At 42.0% G+C, this 25,358-nt stretch overlaps 2 protein-coding genes across 3 annotated transcripts in view; one reads left to right on the top strand and one right to left on the bottom strand.

The window, feature by feature from the left end:
* Positions 1 to 9,843, bottom strand: part of BBS9 (Bardet-Biedl syndrome 9) — a 797,962-nt gene extending 788,119 nt beyond the window's left edge. The window contains exons 1-3 of one of the 2 annotated variants that reach the window (XM_063814159.1): positions 9,615 to 9,843; positions 7,525 to 7,578; positions 4,589 to 4,710 (exon numbers count right to left, since the gene is read on the bottom strand). The gene's annotated coding sequence lies outside the window, so the exon portion shown is untranslated. Of the gene's footprint in view, positions 1 to 4,588; positions 4,711 to 7,524; positions 7,579 to 9,614 lie in introns of those variants that run through there. The other variant, XM_063814155.1, reaches the window with a different exon arrangement.
* A 75-nt stretch (positions 9,844 to 9,918) lies between these two features.
* Positions 9,919 to 24,562, top strand: RP9 (RP9 pre-mRNA splicing factor). The gene is made up of 6 exons (XM_001167713.7): positions 9,919 to 10,129; positions 18,806 to 18,836; positions 19,931 to 20,060; positions 22,006 to 22,097; positions 22,812 to 22,873; positions 23,937 to 24,562. Exons 1-6 carry the CDS (start codon positions 9,978 to 9,980, stop codon positions 24,133 to 24,135), a joined length of 666 nt encoding a protein of 221 aa, XP_001167713.1. The 5' UTR covers positions 9,919 to 9,977; the 3' UTR covers positions 24,136 to 24,562.
* The last annotated feature ends 796 nt before the right edge of the window (positions 24,563 to 25,358 follow it).

Raw genomic sequence — 25,358 nt, 5'->3', positions numbered from 1 at the left:
CTGTCTCAAAAAAAAGAAAAAAAGAAAGAAAAAAGAGAGTAGACCCAAATAAATAAAATCAGAGAGGATAACAAGACATTACAACTGATGCTGCAGAAATTCAAAAGATCATTAGTGGGGCTTCTTTCTTCTCCCTTCTTTCTTGCCTATTAAACTCTCCACTCCTTAAAAGCAAAAAAAAAAAAAAAAAGATCATTAGTGGCTACTGTGAGCAACTATATATGCCAATAAGTAGGAAAACCTAGAAGAAATGGACAAATTGCTAGACACATACAATCTATCAAGATTGAACCATGAAGAACTCCAAAACCTAAACAGACCAATAACAAGTAACGAGATTTAAGCCATAATAAAAAAGTCTCCCAGTAAGGAAAAGCCCAAGACCCAGTGGCTTCACTGCTGAATTCTACCAAACATTTAAGGAAGAAATAATACCAATCCTACTCAAGGTATTCTGAAAAACAGACGAGGAGGAAATACTTCCAAACTCATTCTATGAGGCCAGTACCCTGATATGATAACCAGACAAAAACACATCAAAAAAAGAAAACTACAGGCCAATATATCTGATGAATATTGATGTAAAAATCCTCAACAAAATACTAGCAAATCAAATGCAAGAATATATTAAAAGATATTCATCACGACCAAATGGGATTCATCCCTAGGATGCAAGGATGGTTCAACACATGCAAGTAAATCAATGTGATACATCATATCAACAGAATGAAGGACAAGAACCATATGATCATTTCAATTGATGCTGAAAAAGCATTTGATAAAATTCAACATCCATTCATGATAAAAACCCTCAAAAAACTAGGCAAGGAAGAAACATACCTAAACATAATTAAAGCCATATACGGCAGACCCATAGCTAGTATCATACTGAATGGGGAAAAATGGAAAGCCTTTCCTCTATTATCTGGAAAACAGCAAGGATGCCCACTGTTATTCAACATAGTACTGAAAGTCCTAGATAAAGCAACCAGACAAGAGAAAGAAATAAAAGGCATCCAAATTAGAAAGAAAGAAGTCAAATTACCCTTGTTTGCAAATGATGTGACCTTATATTTGGAAAAACCTAAACACTCCACCAAAAACTATTAGAACTGATATATTCAGTAAAGTTGTAAGATACAAAATCGACATACAAAAATCAGTAGGATGTCTATATGCCAACAGTGAACACTGAAAAATAAATTCAAAAAGGAATTCCATTTATAATAGCACACATAAAATTAAATACTTAGGAATTAACTTACCCAAAGAAGTGAAAGATCTCTGCAATGAAAACTATAGGCCAGGCATGGTGGCTCACGCCTGTAATCCCATCACTTTGGGAGGCCAAGGGAGGTGGATCACCTGAGGTCAGGAGTTTGAGATCAGCCTGGCCAACATGGTGAAACCCCATCTCTACTAAAAATACAAAAATTAACCAGGCATCGTGGTGCATGCCTATAGTTCCAGCTACTTAAGAGGCTGAGGCAGGAGAATCACTTGAATCCAAGAGGTGGAGGTTGCAGTGAGCCGAGATTGTGACACTGGACTCCAGCCTGGGCGACAGAACAAGACTGTCTCAAAAAAAAAAAAAAAAGAAAGAAAAAGGAAAAAAAGAAAAGAAAAAACTATAAAACACTGAGGCAATAAATTGAAGAGGACAGAAAAAAAATGGAAAGATATTCCACGTTCATGTATTGGAAGACTCAATATCGTTTAAACGTTCATATTACCCAAAGCATTCCACAGAATCAATGCAATCCCTATGAAAATACCAATGTAATTCTTTACAGAGATAGAAAAATAATCCTACAATTTATGTGGATCCACAAAAGACCACAATGGCCAAAGCTATCCAGAGCAAGAAGAACAAAACTGGAAAAATCACATTACCTGACTTCAAATTAAACTACAGAGCTATAGTAACCAAAACATCATGGTACTGGCCCAGAGACACACAGACAGTGGAACAGAATAGAGAACCCAGAAATAAACTCATACACAGTGAACTCATTTTCGACAAAGGTGGCAAAAACATATACTGGGGAAAAGACCATCTCTTCAATGAATGGTGTTTGGTAAACTGAATATCCATATGCAGAAGAATGAAACTAGACCCCTGTCTCTTGCCATATACAAAAATCAAATTAAAATAGATTAAAGACTTAAATCTAAGACCTCAAACTATGAAACTACTACACAGAACATTGGGGAACATACCTAGGACATTGGGCAAAAATTTCTTGAGTAACTCCCATAAGCACAGGCAACCAAAGCAAAAATAGAGAACCAGGAACACATTAAGTTAAAAAAAACTTCTGCACAGAGAAGGAAACAATTAACAAAGTTAAGAGACAACCCACAGAAAGGGAGAAAATATTTGCAAACTACCCTTTTGACAAGGGATTAATAAGCAGAATATATAAGGAGTTCAAACAACTCTATAGGAAAAAATCTAAGAATCCAATTAAAAATGGGCAAAAGATTTGAATAGACATTTCTAAAAAGAAGATATGCAAATGGCAATCAGGCATATGATCATCAGAGAAATGCAAATCAAAACTACAATGAGATAGCATCTCACCCCAGTTAAATGGCTTATGCTCAAAAGACAGGCAATAATAAATGTTGGCGAGGATGTGGGAAAAAAGGGAACCCTCATATACTGTTGGAAGGGATGTAAATTAATATAGCCACTATGGAAAACACTTTGGAGGTTCTTCAAGAAACTAAAAATAGAGTTACCATATGAGTCAGCAATCCCACTGCTGGCTATATACCCAAAAGAGACGAAATCAGTATGTCGAAGAGCTATCTGCACTCGCATGTTTGTTTGCAATAGCCAAGATTTGGAAGTAACCTAAGTGTCCATCAACAGATGAATGGATAAAGAAAATGTGGTACATATACACAATGGAGTACTATTCAACCATAAAGGAAGAATGAGATCCTGTCATTTGCAACAATATAGATGGAACTGGGGACCATTATGTTAAGTGAAATAAGCCAGGCACAGAAAGACAAACATCGCATGTTCTCACTTATTTGTAGGATCTAAAAATCAAAGCAATTGAACTCATGGATATAGAGAGTAGGGAAGGTTACCAGAGGCTGGGAAGCACAGTGAGGTGGTGGAGATAGTTAACGGGTAAGAAAAATAAAAAATAAAAAAAATTGAAAAAATGAATAAGACCTACCATTTGACACCATAACATGGTGAGTATAGTCAATAATAACTTATTTGTGCATTTTAAAAGAGTTTGTAACACAAAAGATAAATGCTTATGGGTATGGATACCCCATTCTCCATGATGTAATTATTAAGTTTTGCATGCCCGTATCAAAACATGTACCCCATAAATATTAACACATATTATGTACCCACAAAAATTAAAAATAACAATTATATATATATATATGGACTCACAAGTTTATAAAAGACAGTTGGATCCAAATTATGTTTCTGAAAAAATCAGATAAGGCTAACCTTTAAGACTTTTTAAATAGGTAATAATATGAAGGTGGAGAACCAAGTTTTGGGTAGAGCAGTTTAAGTCAATTACCAGATTGGACAAATAAAAATTAGCTGTGAAACTGTGACTGGATTATGTCAGGAGGCCCAAAAGATAAGAGTTATTCTAACAAGGTCTGCACAGCATATTATTTGTCCTTGAAGATGAGAATGCTGCCATTCCTCAACCTTTTTGTAGTTCATGATGATTGCGTGCTCACACAGGTGTGTGAGATGTGCCATCCGTTGCCAGTCTGAGGTTTAAAAAAAAAAAGTTGCCATTCCTTTTAGTATAGGGAAGACTTCTTTTATATGGGAATTTCATCTTTTATTCTTAAGAAACAGCACAAGGGTCGAAATGATTTTCTTTTGAATCTGTTGGTTTTCTTGTGTTGTTACTTAAATAGTATGTCACAATAGCTGAGGAGTTTTGGAAGAAACAGTTTAGTTTAGAGAAGGATAGAAGCAATTGTAGAAAAAGATCCTGAAAAAAAGAGTCTCTGCCAGTTTTGTGCCAGTGTTTTATAAAAAGGCAATCTTTGAGTCATGAGAATTTTTTGAGCCTCAAGATATCAATTGAGATATAAGTATTATTTGAAGTGTATGATTTTATTGCTGGTGTCTTAGTTTAGTTTGAAGAATAATAGACTGTCTGAATGATCCCATAATGTTTCAACATGTTACCAGCTGGAGTCCCAGATAATATTTTGGCATGCTGTGAAACTCTGACTTCCCATTTCTAACTAAATTGATCTAGATGATTCATTTTATTGCCAAATGCACAAAAACAAATTAAAACACAAGGACTGAATACACCAAAGCCACACAGACAGAAAATAAAATACATACTTACCAAGAAGGACAATAAGCCGCCTTCTCCAAGTAAGGGGAAATCCCTACACCTAAACCTCCCAGCTGAAACTGACAGGAAGATGATGACCCCTCCCAGCAGGAGAGCTCCCAAACAGAGGAGGAAAGATGCCTCCCGGAAAAAAAGCGGGGAAGGCTCTCTTCAACCAAATTCCAAATAAAACACCATTTGACCAAAGTCAGAAGTCTGGTCAAAGAGAGACTCACCAAAGGGAAAAGAGGCAGCTTAGGGAAGCAGGAGGCTCCAGGGGTTCGAGTGTAGGCACATCTCATCATAGTTCCAGAGGCTGGGATTTTCCCCAAGGCGAAGCAGCTTTGGATCCATGCTTCTGACACCAAGTATGTTTAAGTCAAATACTATAGACAGATGAATCTCAAAGGTTAAAACGTTTTATTAGGGAAGCAATAATCACAATTCGGGGCATACACATAGACCAGGTGGTCTTTGGTATGTGAGATGAACAAAGAGAAGGTTGAAAGTTTTATCAGAAAGAGAAATGTTGACCGGGCATGGTGTCTCATGCATGTAATCCCAGAACTTTGGGAGGCTGAGGCGGGCAGATCACGAGGTCAGGAGATCCAGACCACCCTGGCTAATACGGTGAAACCCCGTCCCTACTAAAAACACAGAAAATTAGCCAGGCGTGGTAGCGGGTCACCTGTAGTCCCAGCTACTCGGGAGGCTGAGGCAGGAGAATGGCGTGAACCCGGGAGGCGGAGCTTGCAGTGAGCCGAGATTGCGCCACTGCACTCCAGCCTGGGCAACAGAGCAAGACTCCGTCTCAAAAAAATAAAAATAAATACAAAATTAAAAATAAATAAATAAATAAGAAAGACAGACAAATGTTATGTAGTGTTTTGAAAGAAATCTCAGGCTGGGCATGGCGGCTCACATCTGTAATCCCAGCACTTTGGAAGCCTGAGGCAGGCGGATCACGAGGTCAGGAGTTCAAGACCAGCCTGGCCAACATGGTAAAACCCCATCTCTACAAAAAACACAAAAATTAGCTGGGCATGGAGACACGCGCCTGTAGTCCCAGCTACTCGGGAGGCTGGGGCAAGAGAATCACTTGAACCCGGGAGGCAGAGGTTGCAGTGAGCCGAGATTGCGCCACTGCACTCCAGCCTGGTGACAGAGCGACACTCTGTCAAAAAAAGGAAAGGAAGGAAAGAAAGAAGGGAGAGAGAAAGGGAGGGAGAGAGGGAGAGAAGGAGGGAGGCAGGAAGGAAGGAAGGAAGGAAGCTCATTGGCACTAAAGAAGCTTTTGGGAGCCGGCAAGCTCTGATAGGTGAGTGACCGCAGTAGTTAAAACCAGTCGCAGAGCCAGGGCAGGCCGTTTCAGCAGCTACCAGGTAAAACTGATCTTAGAGTTACAGCAGTCCATTTTAGCTGCTGGGCTTCTGGAAAATTTAATTCTTGGAGCAGGTCCTGTGACCCCAAGTGCTTTTCCCCCCTGACCCCTTGATTCTCTTTTACTTGAGTATGACAAAAATTACCCAATTTGTACAACTAACTTTCACACAAACGTGAGACAGGGACTAGAAGGAATGAAAGGTTAACGGAATAAGAAAAAGAGGGGAAATGAGAGAGAAAAATGGCAGGGAGAGAAAAACAAGATAACAATCAGTGAGAGAATGCAGAGGCAGGGACCAGAAAATGTGGTAAAATCAGACAGAAGGACACAATGAGAGGAACAGCAAAATCTGAGGCCAAGGTGGGCATGGGAAGCAGCATGGAAGAGCGGGGAGAAAGGGATCTGAAAAAGGACTGGTCTGAATCAAAGTCAGTAAACCAGGTTCTGTCAAATCCCCCTCAGACAGTACAAGAACCTCAAGTGTTAATGGTAAAATCCAACGTAATCCACTAAGGCCAGGCCCTAAAAAAAAGGTTTCCACCTTTCATTGAGTCTGAAATAAAGGCAGTTTTGTGAATCAGAAAACTACTGTGATTTTGAGAACAGTAAACCCTGGAGGCTAAGCTATGCCAGTTGTTAACTTTTGCTTGGCACACACAGGATGGCTAAAGAAATGACTAGCCTTGGTCAGATCAGTTGAGGTCAGGAGTTCGAGACCAGCCTGGCCGACATGGTGAAACCCCGTCTCTGCTAAAAATACAAAAATTAGCCCAGCGTGGTGGCGCACGCCTGTGGTCCCAGCTACCTGAAAGGCTGAGACACAAGAGTCCCTTGAACCTGGGAGGCGGAGGTTGCAGTGAGCAGAGATCGCACCACTGCACTCCAGCCTGGGCAATAGAGTGAGACCCTGTCTCAAAAAAATGAAGGGAAGGGGAGGGAAGGAGAGGGAAAAGGCCAGCTGAGGAAAAATACCTCCTCACTCCCATCAACATAACAGGGCCCCATCTGTATTGTTTTTAATTATTAAATAAATAAATGGAATGAAAAAACATCCCCAAAAGTCCATCTGAGCCGATTTGAGGCCAATGGGACATCACGGAAATTTGTTTCCAGCAGCTTCCTATCCTCTTCTTTACCAAGAGATTCTCCAAGGGTTTCCAAGAGATTCTCCCACTCCCACTATTCCGACACACCTAAATTCATGAGGGTTGATGAAAAACTCTGGACTAGAAATCAGACCATTTTGGTTGCAGGGCCACACTCTCCTTCTGAGCCTCAATTTCCTTATCTTACATTGTCTTGCATGCCCCCATAGGGTTTCTGTGAGAATCAACTGGGAGAACATATGGGGGCAGGGGGAGATCTGCACAGCACTATATAAATGTAAAGAATCACATTTATCTGTGAGTAATAGAAGACCCAACTCAAAAGCACTTCAATAATAAAGAAATGTACTATCTCCCAGAATGAGAAGTATGGATAGGTAGCAACACCAGGACTGGTTGATCAAATGTCTCTATCACATCCCCAAGGACCCAGGGGTCTCCTTCTGTCCTCTGCCATCCTCTGGGGGTTGCAGGCAACAACATCTGGAGGCAGAAAGGGGATCTTTGACACTCCCAAGCATCATTTATTAAGAGCAAGGACAACCTTACACTGAAAGCCACCTCCATCCGACCTCTCCTCATACCTCATTGGCTAAAATTGCACCACAGGTCCATTGCTAAAACAATCAGTGGAAACGAGAACAAAATTACTATGACTGGCTTAAGACAAGTCAAGACTCACCTCTAGAGAGGAATGAAGAGGCCTCCACTCTCTAACCAGCTTCCTGTATGATTCCTGAACAAAATCAAAGGGGTAGCAAGGAAGAGAAGGAGAAATGTCAACTCAGTTGCCAAATATTTGCCCCAGAATACCAATTAAGTTTGGTGTCTGACCTTCCTCCCTCAGTCTTTCGTACCTGCAAGCCTAAAGTAAAGCACATTGCCATTTTCCCTCCGATCCTACTGGTTAGCAACTATTGACGGATAGAAATAATTTTCCTTTTTTTGAGACAGGGGCTCACTCGGTCACTCAGGCTGGAGTGCAGTGGCACGATCATGGCTCACTGTAGCCTCCACCTCCTGGGTTCATGCAATCCTCCCACCTAAGCTCCACAAATACCTAAGACAACAGGCACAAGCCACCATTCCTGGCCCTAGAAGTAATTTTAACAGCTGTTTTTAGTGCATGACCAAAGGGATTCTCATGTTTCTACTGCGCTGCAGAAGACCGTAGGCGTGCACGCCTGAGGGTCCACTTCACCATGAGAGTTCCTTGAAGACTTGTATTTTGGGTAGGAAAAAAAGAAAGATTTTGCATTGTACTCTCTAATCTAGCCATGTGATCTTTCCCTTCTCCTACTTTTTTCCTCTCCTCATCTCCCCAGTGGGGAAAGGTCACTGGTAAGATAAGAGCTTGTAAAAATACACCTTAGCAGCAAAACAATGGTGTCAAGATTACACTGTGAAGGGTGATCAAAACAAGCAGGAGAAAATCTATTCTTTTTTTAGTTGCTCCATTCTGAAAGGTTTAAAACCTGTCCAGTAGCACAGACTAAGGACCAACTGCAGCTGCCCCACCACAAGTGGGCCAACACCAAGGCTGCTTGACTGGCCTCAAGAATGAATCTCTGGTGTCTTAGGAGGGGGCAGAAGAATAAAATGAAAAACAGAGGGGTTCATGGACAGGAGGGTACAACAGAAAGAAAGCACAAAGAGAAGTCAGAGAATATCAAATCACAAAATAATTTCACAGTCAGGTGCAGTGATTCCCACCTGTAATCCCAGTGTTTTGGGAGGCTATGGCAGGAGGATTGCTTGAGGCCAGGAGTTCAAGGCCAGCCTAAGCAGCATAGCGAGACCCCATCTCTACAAAATAAAAAACTTCAAAAAGTTAAAAAGAATTTTGGAAAGAGCAGTATCACATAGAAAATTAATGAGACTGTATTATCGAGGAGAGCCATGTCCTAAAAGAAAAAAAAAAAAGCTATTCATCATGATGCAAGACTTCAAAATATGTTAATCATCATAAAAGTTGGGCAGTTCATGTGGACAATCGCCATGCAATTGCCCATAATCTATCCCTGCAATACACTTTTTCTATGTTGAATTTTCTTTTTAGTTTGCTTTCGTTTTTCTATTTTCTCTTTTAGCTTTTTCATTATTGTAAATTGTCAGCATTATGTTTTACAATTCACTATGCTATGTATTACATCTTAACATCATTTCTAATACTGGAGGCATCAACTATATAAAGACTTTTAGAGAGTTCAAATTTGTTTTATGCATTTTTTGCAAATATGACTCAATCAAAGCTCATTATTACAATGGCGACTGTATAAGCATTCTACATATATGCAAAAATGTAGAAATTTCCTCGATAAATAAATAAGTGTCTTTTCTGTACATCTGCATTTGTGAAAGATGAAATTTCTCAGGATCTTGGCTCTTCGGGTGACTGGCACAGTGGTGACGTCATGGTGACCCATCCTGTCAAAAGAGTTAGGTTGTCTCTCATGGTATATCAGATGACCGCAGTTATAAAGCTGGGTGCACACTATTACCGAACATAATTATATGTTTATACATTTCACTTTTTGAACACTTTTTTTTTTTTTTTTCTGAGAGACAATCTCGCTTTTTCGCCCAGACTGGAGTGCCGGGGCACCATCTCGGCTCACTGCAACCTCTGCCTCCTGGGTTCAAGCAATTCTCCTGCCTCAGCCACCCAAGTAGCTGGGACTACAGGCGCCCGCCACCACGCCTGGCTAATTTGAACATTTTTTTATGAATACAGTTCATCTGCTCATCCCTATGTGACTGTTGCTAGTATACCTGAGGTGGGTGTGGCCGGGCGGGAACCTCCAGGCTCCGGGAAGCTCACCCAGGCTCCCAACTAGCGCCTCGCCCCGCTTCGGCTCCAGCTAGGCGGCGCTCCCCACCCACCCGCAGCAGCCCGCCTGGCGGCTGGGCCCGAGACCCGGAGCCCCTGACTTGGGGCCCGGCGCGGGGAGGCGGGGATCGGGCGGCCGAGGCTGAGACTTCGGGGCCGCCGGGGTTAGTTGCGGGGCGGCGGCGGGAGGGGGCGCTGCGAAGCCCCGCGACCGCCGCGCGGAGGAAGTGCTCTCTTGGCTGCCGCCGCCGCCGCCGCCGGAGCCGCGCCGCCGGGGTTGCCCGAGCGGCGCTGCGGGGGCTGACATGTCGTCCCGGCCTGGGCGCGAGGACGCGGGGGCTGCGGGCGCGCGGCGGCCGCGTGAGCCTCCGGAGCAGGAGCTGCAGCGACGTCGGGAGCAGAAGCGGCGGCGACACGACGCGCAGCAGCTGCAGCAGCTCAAGCACCTGGAGTCCTTGTGAGTCCCGAGCTGCCGTCCGCGCGCGGCCAGTCTTCTGAAGCCAGGGGCCCGGGGCGCGGGACGCCGCGGTGGGCTCTAGGCCGGGTTCTCCGAGCCCCCGCGAGCAGGCAGGGGGGCCGGGCCCGGCAGGAGCCTAGTGCGGGCGACCGATGTCGGGCGCCGCGGTCAAGGACTTGAAGTCCATCCTCTTGGCGGGGCGTTCAGGGAGCCAACTGCCGCTCGGCACCAAGCAGAATCTGACTTGGGAGGCCCTGCGCTTCCCTAGCTCCAGGGGGTTCCAGGAGAGTCCAAATGACCCGGGAGAGTGTGGTGTAAAGATTCAAATGTAGGGGAAGGAAATATGGTTTCCCTCTACCCTTCTAAGTTCTTAAGCTGGGCCCCAAATTAAATTGTCATAAGACAGATTAACAGGAGAAAAACTTTTAATTATGTACCCATGCACTAGAGGGCCACAAAAGTGGGAGACAAAGAAGGCCAGGGAATAGGGGCGTGGGCCTTTTGGGGCGTGGTGGAGACCTTATGGAAGGGTGATGGGGGAAGTGTATGGTGAATAAAGGTTGCTTTGTTATCCCGATAAGGCGCTCAGGCGATAAAAGTTGCCCCCAAGCAGCTGTCTTCCTGATACAGATACATTTACTACAGAAAATTTCCTTTATAGGTGTAAATTTCTGTTTACAACAGGCGAGTCGAAAAATAATAAGAACAAAAGGAAAAAAAGCAGTCATACTTTATTTTAGGCAGTTGAGGGGTAGCTGAATAAGTTATCCTGTGTTGTTTGGTTCTGTTACTTATAGCTCAAAGTCATCAATATGCCAGGGTGGCATGTTTGGGGATGGTGCATTCTTGTCTTTTGCAGTCATTTATCAGGGTGGCGTTTCCTAAATTCTAACACAGACCTCGGGTGAAAAGTTCAGGCAGCAACTCTTTCAGTTCTTGTCTGTGATTCTATAATTAGCTGCATAAAACAACCTTTTCTAAGTGTGGCATTCACTCAGTTATTCAAGAATTCGTTTCTGTTTTAGCCACTTCTAGTTACCTGTGCTAAGTAGGTGTTAAGTATAGCCTGACGCTGCCTCCTTGAATATTTTAAGTTTAGCCTAAAAGTTTCTCTGTACTTAGTGAACTGTAACCTAAGTAGATGTGTAAACAGACTGTAACCTACTGTTATAAGTACCTGAGTCTCAGACAATCACAGCAGCTGATTTTCAGGCCGTCACAGGTGGTCAGCCTTTGAAACCCTGTTCAAAGAAGGCAAACGCCAGGCTGTATGGAATCCAGCTATTTCTCTACCTCATTTGCTTTTCTGTACATCACTTTCCTTTTCCTGTCCATAAATGTTATCCCACCAGGTGGCAGCCTGAGAATTGCTCTGGACCTATTCTGGTTATGGGGGGTGCCCTCTTTGAAAACAGTTCTTTGCTCAAGTAAAGTTTAATTTGTCTACTTTTAAAAAACATAATTCATATAAGAAAAAGTCCTCAAAGAGTTAAAATCCTTTATAATTAACCTTCTGGGAGGTTTGATGTGAGATAAATTCCTATGTTGGGACCTGGCCTGCTCTTTTTCCAGTGTGGCCCGCTCTGAACGACTTTTCCCCTTAGCAGGGCAGGGGATGCAGGATAGAGACCCTGCATTGTGGGCATCCATGTTACAGGGCAGTCCTGGCCCTTTCAAGTCACTGTTTGGCGCTCTTGGTCTCCCAGGGAAGTCAGGTGTTCAAAGATCTTCCCCTAGCATAAGCACCAGAATGCCTGGCCCTGCCCAGCCCTCAATATATTTAGCTGTAGGATGCTAGAGGATGGTTAATTCCACTTATTTGTAGCTCAGAGAGCTTTTTCACAGATGAGAGAGATTATAACCTACTTTTACAGATGAAAAAATGGAGGAACAGTGGTTAAGTCATGTGATCAAGCATACATTGACCAGTTAGTTAACCAGCAAATCTAGAGCTGAACCCAGGTGTTTGATTGACTGGTGGGATTTTTCCAGTTTCTGAGATTTAAAACTGAATGAGCCGTTGAGACATTTGCTTTGGCCAGTTCAGAATCTTGTTTGAGCTTTAAATTGTATTTATACCACAGTAATATGTAGTTTTAAAATTCAAATAGTACTAAAAGTGCTACCAAAAAATAGCAATAGGCTGCCCAACTCCTCAGTAACCACTCATATTCCCTGTGTCCCTCTTCCCCCTCCCAAACCAGGCTTCTCTGTGTAAACTTTTAGGTTTTACTTCTGGGATTTAACTGTTTTGTTTTTTTGGGGTTTTTTTTTTTTTTTTTTTTTTTTTTGAGATGGAGTCTCGCTCTGTCACCCAGGCTGGAGTGCAGTGGTGCAGTCTTGGCTCACTGCAGCCTCCACTTCCTGGGTTCAAGCGATTCTCCTGCCTCTGCCTCCCAAGTACCTGGGACTACAGGTGTGCATCACCATGCCCAGCTAATTTTTATATTTTTAGTAGCGATGGGGCTTCACCATGTTGGCCAGGATGGTCTTGATCTCTTGACCTAGTGGTCTGCCCACCTCAGCCTCCCAAAGTGCTGGGATTATAGGCGTGAGCCGCTGCGCCCACCAACTGTATATTCCTAAATTGTATATTTATACTGTTTACATCAATTCAACATCTTAGACATACCTCTTAACTTCTTGTCACAGTAAGGATTTAGTTCTTTACCTACCCTTCTTGTTTCCAATCTTCCAGTATAGTTCCATCATAGCAATTTTTGCTAAACGAATGCTTAGTATTAACATTATTATAACTAGGCTGGGCTCTGTGGCTCACGCCTATAATCCCAGCATTTTGGGAGGTAGAGGTGGGAAGATCGCTTAAGGCCAGAAGTTCTAGACCAGCCTGGGCAGCATTTATAGACCTTATCTCTGCAAGAAAGAAGGAAAAAAGAAATTAACCAAGCATGGTGGTACATGCCTGTGGTTCCAGCTACTTGGGAGGCTGAAGTGGGAAGATCTGCTTGAGCCTGGGAGGTTGAGGCTGCAATAAGCCATGGTTGCACCACTGGACTCCAGCCTGGGCAACAGAGTGATATCCTGTCTCAAAAACAAACAAACAAACAAAAAACAGCAATATAACTATGAATTATTACTCACTTTGAGCCAAGTAGTGTACTCTGATTTATTTTGCTTTCTATACTATTGTTAACTTTTAAGTAGTTAATAAGAGCCTTTGTTTTTCACTTACTTAATTTTCTACTGCTGTTTTTCCCCCAATGTCTCCAAAATCTGAGTACCATAAAGGTGAAAAGGTATCTTTCCTTACCTATCATAGGAGTCACAGCAGATACTCCTATAACAAAAAATAGGTCAACAAGAAAAAAGCATAACAAATGTATTTAATCAAAGTTTTATGTGACATGGGAACGTTGACAAAGGAAGACCCAGAGACCCAGAGGAAACTATTTTTATGCTTAGTTTGGATGAAGAATGTATAGCAGTGTAGAAATAAGATTAGACAAAAAAGGGTATAATACAGTGGTCATAGGGAAAATCCAGCAAGCCCTGTCTATTCAGATTTTTCAGGCCTCTCTGTGTACGATTACTTCCTCCCAGATATGGGGCAGGACCCTTTCTGGAATGAGGGGTCCTGATCTATCAAACAAGGTAGGTCAGCTAATGTTTTTATGGCCAGCTCTGACACAGAAAGGCAAGGAAATGTTAGGGTAATATTTGTAGGAGTTTATTATTATTATTTTAAATATTTTTTTAAAAGTTCCACTGAGATTTTATCTTCTTTAAAAAAAAAAATTAAAGTTATTTGTAGGGGTTCTGGCTTGCTTTGTAGGAGACTTGTTCTAGTTTTTATGGCCCACTTGTGGAAAAGAGGAATTCTGGCCTCTCTTGACTGCTTTGGGGAAGAAAGAAGGGCAGGAGACAGGAGGGCAAGAGAAGGTCAGAGAGCAACTGTCTTCTGAGGCCTTCTCTAATCTCATTTAGTTCAAAGTACTCAGCATGCCAAAGCACCATACTTTGGGGTATCATTTTCTGAGCCCCAATAGTACTTTTTCCACACATAACTACATATCAGGTAATTAGTCAGTTCATTTTTTACCTAGACTCTTCAATCTGTTGTCCTTCAGTACACTGGTTACTTTTTAGACCTGGTCCAGCAGTGGTCCTAGGGCATCCTTTCCCACTCTCCTATCTTGCATCTCATTCCTGGATTCCATGTCTTCCTCTTTATATGTTTACTCTCACATTTTACCAAAGCCAATTCTGCAACTTCCTATGAAAGAGTGCATTGGAGGTAAAGTTTTTGACACCTTGCGTATCTGAAGATGTCTTTATTCTATCCTGAAACTTGGTACATAATTTGACTAGGTATAAAATTACAGGTCAAAAATCATTTTGGGGCTGGGCATGCTGGCTCACACCTGTAATCCCAACACTTTGGGAGGCCAAGGCAGGAGAATCATTTGAAGCCAAGAGTTCAAGACCAGCCTGGGCAACAATGTGAGACCCTGTCTCTACAAAAAATTTAAAAATTAGCCAGGCACAATGATATGGACCTGTAGTCCCAGCTACTCCAGAGGCTGAGGCAGGAGGAAAATAGTAACAACAATTTTCACTCAGTTTTGGCGATAGTACATCACTATCTTCTAGCTTCCAAAACTGCTAAGGAGTTTGATGCCATTCTGACTCCCTTTCTTTTATAAGTTACCTGTTCAAGTTCACCTCACCCTTAAACGTTAAGAAACTATATTGCTGCCATCCTGAAGTTTCATGATAATGTTAGTCTTTTCCAATTGACTTTTTTTTTTTTAACTTTTATTTTAGGTTTAGGGGTACCTGTGTAGGTTTGTTATACAGGTAAACTCATGTCATGGGGATTTGTTGTACAGATTATTTCATCACCCAGGTACAAAGCCTAGTACCCAAGAGTTATTTTTTCTGATGCTCACCCTCCGCCTGCCCTCCACCCTCAAGTGGGCCCCAGTGTGTGTTGTTCCCCAGTTTGTGCAGTTGACTCTTTTTTTCTTGACATGTCATGAATGCATTAACTACATATATAAATTTATGTCTTACTTCCTCTCCCCAATTTTGTTTTTTCCTTCTGTTGATTTTCTGTTGCTCTATCTCTTCTGTCTTTGTATTTTCATTGTACTTTGTAGATGTATCTTTTTCTCTACTAAACATATTTGTTATAGTTCTAAATCAAAAAGCTTTTTCTCATTCTGCAAGTTGTTTTTTATATTATCCTGTTCTTGTTTCATAAGTGAAATATCTTCACTCATCTATGAGGATACTCACTCGTTTTTCTTTTTTGTTGTCTTTTGTTCCCTACATTGCCTCTATTTCTTGTTTGCTTTTTATTTTGATTGCTGTCTTCCATTTAGTAATTTTTTTTTCTCTAATATCTCGGTATTCTTGAATCTCAACCATATTTTGTTTTGTTTTGTGTTTTTTAGAGACAAGCTCTCGTTCTGTCACCGAGGCTGGAGCACAGTGGCACGATTATAACTCACTACAGCCTCGACTTCCTGGGCTCAAGTGATCCCCCCTGAATCAGCCTACAGAGTAGCTGGGACTGCAGGTGCATACCATGACAGCTAGCTAGTTTTTTTACACTTTTTTTTTTTTAGAGATGGAATCTTACTGTGTTGCCCAGGCTGGTCGCAAACTCCTGGCTTCAAGGAATCCTCTCACTTCAGCCTCCCAAAGTGCTGGGATTACAGGCGTGAGCCGCTGCTCTGGCCTCAACTCATTTAAGAGTAGGCGCTATACAGCTCTTGTCAAGGGCAGCTGTGTGTGGGAGAGAAAAAAGAGAGAAGGTGTTGTTTGTTGATCAGATAGCTTCATGATAGGGCGCTCATGCTGCAGGGTACCCTTTTTATCAAGAGACTTCCAAATGTCAGTAGTTGGAGATTTTTTTCTGTGGCCCCTAAGTTCCTCTAGAGAAGGGTCTTGAGTCCTCTGCTTGGGGGCCAGGGATCTCTGCCTGGCTGCCAGTGTTGCTGAGTTGGAGAGGCTAACCCTGCAGCCTCCTTCAAGTGTTGGGCAGGCAGCCTCCTGGCTATAGGAAGGAAGCCTCATCTTCTGAAAAGTGTTACTTCTTCCATCCCAGGAAGTCCATTGCTATTTCCACTTTCCCAAATTTGTTGAAAACTGTTGCCTCCTTTTGGGATATCTTTATGGCCTTTTTATTTTTTCACTGTCATTTTTAAAGCATCTGGGGAAGGAGATAGATAAGCATGTTGGTCAGTTGGCCATGTTAAATGGGAAGCCCCACAGTGCTCTTTTATAAATTGAATTCAAATCTTTTCATCCCTGATGTGATGGAGTCTCCTGAGTCTCCACCACAGTTTTCCCTCAGTGACCCTGCCTGCCAGGCCCCTGAGGGCATCCGAGGCTTCCACCTGCTCCAACACTCTCTGTCACTCAATAGCTCCTGGGCTGCCAGGCATAACAGAGTGGACCTTCTGGGTGTATGTGGCAGTTTCACCTCTGCCACGCAGCCCCTTGGATGCAGCTGCAGGAACAATTGTGTGGAATGGAGTACACTTGCATTAGGGACTCTTCTCAAAGAAAACCCATCTCAACAGTCAACAGAAAGAGTAATTTGAAACACTTAACAAAAGATTTCTTACTCTATACACACTTGAGAAGAAAGCGTGTCTCAGACATAACTGTGGTCTTCTTCCTACTCAGAGAAAGTTAGTACAGTCTGAATGACTAAGTAAGGCTTTTCAGATGGCACAAAATAATGCATCTCAATCAACTTTTTTTTTTATCTTAAGAATTAACTGCAGCTGGACACGGTGGATCATGTATACAATCCCAGTACTTTGGGAGGCCAAGACAGGAGGAATGCTTGAACCCAGGAGTTCAAGGCTGCAGTGAGCTGTGATCACGCCACTGCACTCCAGCTTGGGTGACAGTGACTGCAAAGATAAATGCATACCTCTTAACTGTCACACTGTAGAACCTAAACTGTGCATGAACATACTTCAGTTTTCTAATCTGTATTTAGTAGTTAAATACTACTTTCAGAAATATATTTTTGAGTATAGTACATTAATGAATTGTTCAGCCCCGGGAAACAACATGAACCACCCTTCTTTAAACTTGTGAAACCACTTGTAAAATGGACTTTGGGAATGACATGGCTGATAATATTATATTTCCAAATGTGCAATTGCATCACACTCATTTTCATCTTGGCAAGAACAGTTACTTTTTTTTGAGAATTTGGATCTCAGTTCGATTGGCCATATATTTTTTGTATAATGCTTGTGGCTCAAAAGGATTCATTTATTGGATTTTTGGATTTATAGACTTTACTGTCAAGCTCCTTCTAGTCTCTATGCATAAGGTATAGCATTAATGTTTCTAATGAATGGCTACAGATAAACTGTATCATCTTCACAAGTTGTGCAGATTTCCATTGTTTTTGCTCCGTTAGGCCTATGTCATGCCACAGCTTTTTGTTAGAAATATTGTAAGCACCTACTTTGGGAAAGCACTGTACCACACTTACAAAGCTAATCCTGTTAATACACAGTTGTTTACTATTTAATCTTGAGGGAACAGATCCGGGATTGGTAGTATTTCTCATCCATTGTCCATCAAGTTGCTTTCTCCCACATCTTACAGAAGGGGAGAATGAATTTTTTTTTTTTTTTAAGACAGAGTCTCACTCTGTATCCCAGGCTGGAGTGCAATGGCGTGATCTCAGCTCACTGCAACTTCTGCCTCCCAGGTTCAAGCAATTCTTCTGCCTCAGCCTCCCGAGTAGCTGGGATTACAGGCACCCGCCACCACGCCCAGCTAATTTTTGTATTTTTAGTAGGGACGGGGTTTCACCATGTTGGCCAAGCTAGTCTCGAATTCCTGACCTCAAGTGATCTGCCCGCCTCGGCCTCCCAAAGTGCTGGGATTACAGGCGCGAGCCACCACGCCTGGCTGAATGAAAATTTTTTCACTTTTCCCTTTGTCTATTCTTGACTCCCTTTTCCAATATTCATTGTCTTCTAAAGGGTCCCTTAAACTATGCATAAGACGAGAGTCCGAATGAAGAAAACATTAAATCATTAAGTGTTTCTCTATGTTGCAGCCATTCTGAAGTATTAAAATGAGAGAGCCAGGTGTCATGGTGCCATGGTACACAACTGTAGTCCCAGCTACTCAGGAGGCTGAGGTGGGAGGATTGCTTGAGGCCAGGGGTTTGAGACCAGCCTAGGCAACACGACAAGACCCTGTCTCAAAAAAAAAAAAAAAAAAAAACTTCCCTAAAGGTTTAAAGGGTCAAGGGACAGACCTGAGCTAAAAATATTTGCATATTACTCTTTTGGGAGGAGGTACAAATTGCTTTAGGAGCCTGAGAGTTGCTCTTTGAGTGCACAAACACCTCGCCTTCAGAATTTCCTTCCCATCTCGCTGCCTGTCCCATCTGGAGACTTGCGTGCTCAGCATTCTGGGTCTCCTCTGGGTTCAGTCCCTGGATGGAAATAAGGATGGCCTGGCCAGTCTTAGATGGCAGGTGCCGCTCAGCACAGGGAGGAGAAGCGTTCTGCTCTTCTCAGGTGATTGCTCGTCTGCAAACCAGTGATAAAAGCTTATTGTTGCTAAAATCTCTGATTAAAAATCCTACAGCCCCTTTTTTGCAGTAACTTGACGTGTTATGTTTACATTAACATGGTTGATAAGGTTTTGTTTTTTGTTTTCCAGTTATGAAAAACCTCCTCCTGGGCTTATCAAGGTTAGTGTGAAGTTTGTACTCTTGGTTATTCCACAAGACATACTTGTAGACTCAGTAACTTGTTATGAAAAATAATTGCATGATGTTAAATCTCCTTTTACCAAAAGCCTGTTTCTTTTCCTGCAGATGAATGAGGGGTCATAATTTTTAGTTTTGTCACAAGCCTCTGCCTTTGCAGAAATGTCATCAGCCATGTTTCCCTTCCCCGAAGAACCAGTGCAGGCCCACGTGGATTCCTTGGCCATGCCCCTCTTCTCTCTTCCTGGGGATGGCATCTCTAAGCTCCTTTTCCTTGTTGGCCTCACCCGGCTCAGCCCCTCGGTCCATCCTCTGCTGGTTTCTTGAGCTCAGCAGCTCAGAGAGCAGTAAACTCTGAGGAGATCTGACAGCTATCCAGTCCCGCTCCCTGGTACAGGCATCCCTCCTGCAGCTCCCTGGCCAAGGTGCCAGGGTGTGTGTGCACGAGGGAGACTTAGAGTGGCAGGCCACGGCAAAGAAAACTTGCTGTTTCATAACTCTCAGCGAAGAAATATTCTTTAAAAACGTGAGTCTATTGTAAATTTAATATTCATAGAAACTTGAAAAAAATCCAAAAGTTTGAAAACACATTAATTGTAAATGCAGTTATTGAGTGGTAAAAATGCACATCAGAGATATAGCATGTGTGTGACTGTAAAACATGACAGGGCCTTCAGGGTATAATAAACTATTCTAGCATAACAGGCCATTTCTATTATTCCAGGAAGCCTGGTTTACTTTAATTCTACATTTTGAGGTAGTGAAACTTTTTTTTTTAATCTTAGAATCTTATTTGGAGCTCCCCAGTCATTGCTATATAAGGACAGATTTTTCTGCTTCACCAGTAACTTTTCTCTAAGAACAGCTACATTGTTTTTGGTATAGTTCTTCTGGTACATTTGTTTCCTGTTTTTTCAATCAGGTGTAACTTGTCTTTTTTTGTAGTTTTGAGGGGTAACTAAGATGATGTTGGCACCGGAAGCCCAGGAAAAAGCCAGGCAAGGGTGGCTCCAAGGGGAGCAGGAGAGAATCCCAGCGCTCTTGCCATGCTGTTTACACCTTGTTCCCTTTTTTAGGAAGATGAGACTAAGCCAGAAGATTGCATACCAGATGTACCAGGCAATGAACACGCCAGGGAATTTCTGGCTCATGCACCAACTAAAGGACTTTGGATGCCACTGGGGAAAGAAGTCAAAGTTATGCAGTGTGAGTGTGGGAGAGTTTCCCTAATCCATGCAACTTACATGCCACAATTTACAAAGAGTGTTTACTTCTTTTATTTAACTTGTTCTCATCACAGCCCTCTTAGAGCCAAGGCACGTTCTCCATCTTCTAGATAAGGAAGCATCCACCCCACCCCCCACCACCGTGCCATGTGAAGAAGAAAGAGGGCTGTCATCTTAAGCCAGGAAGAAAGCTCTCACCACAAACCCACCTTGCTGGGACCCTGATCTCAGATTTCCAACCTACAGAATGAATGAGAAAACCAGTTTCTGTTGTTCAGGCCACCCAGAATACGGCATTTTGTTATGTCAGCCTGAGCTGACTAAGACACCATCTTTTTGCAGGTCCCCTTAGCCTCTCTCCCGTGTTGGATCACCCATTTTCCTGTGTCTTGAGTCTTCTTTATTATCATATTCTCTCCTTATGGTATAACAAATCCTATGGCAGTTACCTTCAAAATGGGTTTATAGAAGATAAAAATGTTAAGACCTTTACTTTTCTGGAATCGTCTTTAACAGATTTTTAACTACCAGGATATTGAATTCTAATTTAAAAATCAGTTTCCTTGAGAATGTTGATGGGAATGCTTCATTGCCTTGATCATTTGTTAAGAGCAAAGACAACGTGCCTCAGAGTTCAGTATCTATCAGTTTTTCTTCTTTGGGTGGGTTATATTTTCCCAGAGAAGGCTCCCACGTGGAGGGAAAGCCATACTATGAGTGTTCTGGGAGCCGAGTGGAGGGAGTCTGGAAATGTGTCCATCTGCTTTTCATTCATTCGTGTGACCCTTTGTGGCTATTGCAGCAGCTTCCTTCAGACCTACCTGATGTCTCCCTGGTCTCCCTGGCCAGAGACCCTCTGTTTTACCTTTTCCACACATTAAACAACCTTCTACCAGGGTCAGGAAAACAGGGTCTCACTCTGTCACCCGGGCTGGAGTACAGTGGTGTGATCACAACTTACTGCAGCCTCAACCTCCCAGAATCAGGTGATCTCACATCAGCCTCTGAGATAGCTGGGACTACAGGCATGCGCCACCAGGCTTAGCTAATTTTTTTGTACTTTTGTAGAGATAGGGTTTCACCATGTTGCCTAAGCTAGTCTCGAACTCCTGGCCTCAAGCGATCTACCCGCCTCTGCCTCCCAAAGTGCTAGGATTACAGGTAGGAGCCACTGTGCCCAGCCACCATTAATACTCTAAGAGAACTTGTGATTTTATTTACTTAAAAGTGAGAGTTTTGAACAGACTCAACCTGAGAAAGAAGCTTTTATAGTGTCTAAAATAGTAAATGAGAAGCAGAGATACTTTATGAAAACATTTACTCTGAAAAATATACTGAAACACACTTTAAAAAAAATGTACCTTTTGGGCCGGGCATGGTGGCTCACGCCTGTAATCCCAGCACTTTGGGAGGCTGAGGCGGGCGGATCACCTGAGGTCAGGAGTTCAAGACCAGCCTGGGTAACATGGCAAAACCCCGTCTCTGCTAAAAATACAAAAATTAGCTGGGTGTGGTGGTACGCACCTGTAATCCCAGCTACCCAGGAGGCTGAAATAGAAGAATATATTGAACCCAGGAGGCAGAGGTTGCAGTGAGCTGAGATCACGCCACTGCACTCCAGCCTGAGCGACAGAGCAGGACTCCATCTCAAAAAAAAAAAATTCACCTTTTGAAGTAATTCTCCATTGGATTGCTTCATAAATACTTGGTGATAGAGTATTATTCCTAAAGGTATAAGACTAAAGGATGCTTGGGGAAGCAATTAGTTTACCTCTGTTTCTGGCATCTTACATGGCTTGTCCATAATTATATTTTGTTTTAGAATTAGAGTTTAATGAAGAAAAACTTGAATATATTCTGCTGATTCTTTATCTTGAGTAGGTGAAACTGTTATCTTACAGAAATATTTCTCTTTTTGTTTTTAGGTTGGCGTTGCAAACGGTATGGTCACCGAACGGGTGACAAAGAATGCCCTTTCTTTATCAAAGGCAACCAAAAGTTAGAGCAGTTCAGAGTGGTAAGTAAAGTCCAAGAGTGTCAATTTACATTTATCAGAGATAGTGAAAATCAGTGAAGCAGAGTCACCAGTGAACTTGAATGTTCACATAAAATACATTCCCAGAAGCCCTTTGACCAAAGTGTGTGCTGTTAACTACATGCTTATTAAATTACATTTGTATGACAAATTAGCTCTTTTACAAAAAAAAGGAATTCTTATTAAAGTGATCTTTGCTTGTAACTTGGAACAGTGATTTTTTTTCTGAAACAGACATTGTTATCTATTCAACCGCACTTTTTAAAATTTACTGTGTAAAAAAGTCATGTTTCATGACTAAAATCAGGGATTTAATTTCCCAGTCTTTAAAGAGTACATGTCTTTAAATTGTAAGATTACAGTGTCCGTATATTTTTTCTTTAGATGACAGTTATTTCCTGTATTTTTCTTTTGTTTTTGAGGTGGCAGTGTTATAGCTCTGTGATTGCTCCTGCAGAGCAGGGCTACCCCAAAGACAGTGTGCTGAGAGTAGCCATTTCCTGTATTTTTCTAATTGGAAAATCCATTTTTTAGCCTTAATGAGTTTTCAGTGATGTGACCTAGAACATGTTGAACATGCAGCTACATCAAACAGTAAAAAAAAAATAAACTGGTTTTCATAACATAGGCATTTCATTGTATTTAACTTGTGATCCATGAAGCCTAACCAAACCTTAACCTTCTCTGACCCTTAAGGCACATGAAGATCCCATGTATGACATTATACGAGACAATAAACGACATGAAAAGGACGTAAGGTGAGGTCGTCCTGATGATAACAATATCCCCTTAAAGTTTTAAAATTATATAAAGTTGGAGAAAACCACTCTAGTGTTAGAGGAATGGTGCAGTAAACATGGTACTTCAATTGTGAAAATATGTGGAGTGCAGGAGTCATGGCTGAAAAGGCCAATGTTGGGGAATGAGCAGGCCAGCCTCCTCCTCCTTGGGTTAACTTAAAGCCATGGGCTTGGTCCAGCTCTCTGGCCACTGCAGTTGATGTTGGCAACCCATGTTGTGCTGTCTACTTGTACAGTATAATTATATTTTCATGTGATTCAGTTTATCTTCTCCAGAGTCTTTAGGGATGTGAGCTTTTGTTAAAAATTATACTTAGGCCAGGCTCAGTGGCTCACACCTGTAATCCTAACACTTTGGGAGGCCGAGGCCAGCGGATCGCTGAAGTCCAGGCGTTTGAGACCAGCCTGGGCCATACAGCAAAACCCCATCTTTACAAAAAAATATAAAAAGTAGCCAAGTATGGCAGCACGCACCTGTAGTTCCAGCCACTCAGGAGGATGAGGTGGGAGGATCTACTTGACCCCAGTAGGTTGAGGCTGCAGTAAGCCATGATTGCACCACTGCACTCCAGCCTAGGTGACAGAGGAAGACCCTGTCTCTAAAAAAAAAAAAAAGAAAAAAATTAGACATGATTAGAGAGAGGTGGAAAAAATTGGAGGGTTTGTTTTTTCAAATTGGTGGCATTATAACTGTTAAAGATGTAGATTAAGAAATTGAGCAGTAGGGGAATGGTTTAGTAAAGTATGCGTCTGTTAGAAATTACAATTGTAAGGACTGTGGAAACATGCAGAAATGTCTAGGACAATAAAAAGAATACAAAGTGGCTTGTACACTGGTTACAGTCACGGAAAGTAGGCATTCAGGTGGAGAAGAATGAGAAAACAGGTAAAAATAAAAATACTGTCTTTGTGACATGGTTATTCTTCATCCTATACTGCTTTTGAATGACATATTTATCTAAGAAACTGTTGTAAGTTAAAGCTAAAACTCACTGTTCTTTGATCAATTTTGAGTGTTTAGGATACAGCAGTTAAAACAGTTACTGGAGGATTCTACCTCAGATGAAGATAGGAGCAGCTCCAGTTCCTCTGAAGGTAAAGAGAAACACAAGAAAAAGAAGAAGAAAGAAAAGCATAAGAAAAGGAAGAAAGAAAAGAAAAAGAAGAAAAAACGGAAGCACAAATCTTCCAAGTCAAATGAGGGTTCTGACTCAGAGTGACAAGGATGTGACTTGTTCAACATTCTCTTCTCAAACACTGACCAAGGAACAGAGGAAGATGCAGTCAGAGAAAGCAGCAGGATAGAGACGCCGAGAGAGGAGTATATGTGGGTCACAGCAGTGAGCTCCCACCTGCCTTGCAGTGAAGATGTGACCCCAGGAGAGGGAGTGTCTCCTTCCAGGTGCTAGCTCTGGATTTTAGGCAGGAAAGTTTCTTCATCGTTGTCCTCCCTGCTGGTCACATGAGTTTACGATTCCTTTGAAGTGTCTCCCGCAGGGTGGCAGGACTGGGAGAATCTCTGAGGCGTGTCTTCCAGGCCCTCCCACAGCTTGTGCCCTCCACAGTGTGGACTCAGGTCCCATAGACATCAGGCTGGAGTCTTCTCTGTTGTTGAGAATAATAAAAGCTCATTATTTATTTTTTAAATGGAATGTATTTATTTATGAATAATACATAAGTACAAATAATACCTAATACAAATTTAAAAGGTACATAATATTTAATCATGAAAACTCTACTTCCTTTCCGCTCCAGTTACCTTCCCCAATGTCTACCAGTGGTACTAGTTTCTTGTGAATATTTTATATATCACAAGTAAGTACAGGGCTTTTCTTAGCAAATGCTATCCACATTCACTCACACATAGTTACATTTTAAACTTAGAAGTATGAACCTTACAGTGGTCAGTATCTGAGGGGGTTGGATCCAGGACCAACTCCCTCAATCCCTCACAGATACCAAAATCCGTGGATGCCCAAGTCCCTTATATTAAATGGCGTGCTATTTGCCTGTTCCCTACACACATCTTCCCATATACTTTAATTCATCTGTAGATCACTTCTAACACCTAATACAATGTAAATAGTTGTTATAATGTATTGTTTAGGGAATAAGGGCAAGAAAGAGTCTGCACATGTTCCATAGAGACAGAACCATCCATTAATTTTTTTGAATATTTTCTATCTGTAGTTTGATGAATTCACGAATGTAGAACCTGCTGATAGGGTGGGCCCACTGTTTTTATATATCAAGTACATTTGGCTTTACTGCCATATCAGAAGTGTGCATTTATATTTACCTGACATGATTTGTTGATTTGGGGGCTAGGGAGTTCTTAAAACAATGAAAAACCTTGTATGGCTGCATTCTAATTCTCTTGCTTTCTACTGCCAAAGTCCCACAATTTTCACAGAGTGACTCAGAAAAAGTTTAAGAATATACA

Source organism: Pan troglodytes, chromosome 6 (assembly GCF_028858775.2).
Source record: "Pan troglodytes isolate AG18354 chromosome 6, NHGRI_mPanTro3-v2.0_pri, whole genome shotgun sequence".
NCBI lineage: Eukaryota > Metazoa > Chordata > Mammalia > Primates > Hominidae > Pan > Pan troglodytes.
Note: the sequence above shows the minus strand (reverse complement) of the source record. Positions and strands in the feature narration are given on the sequence as shown.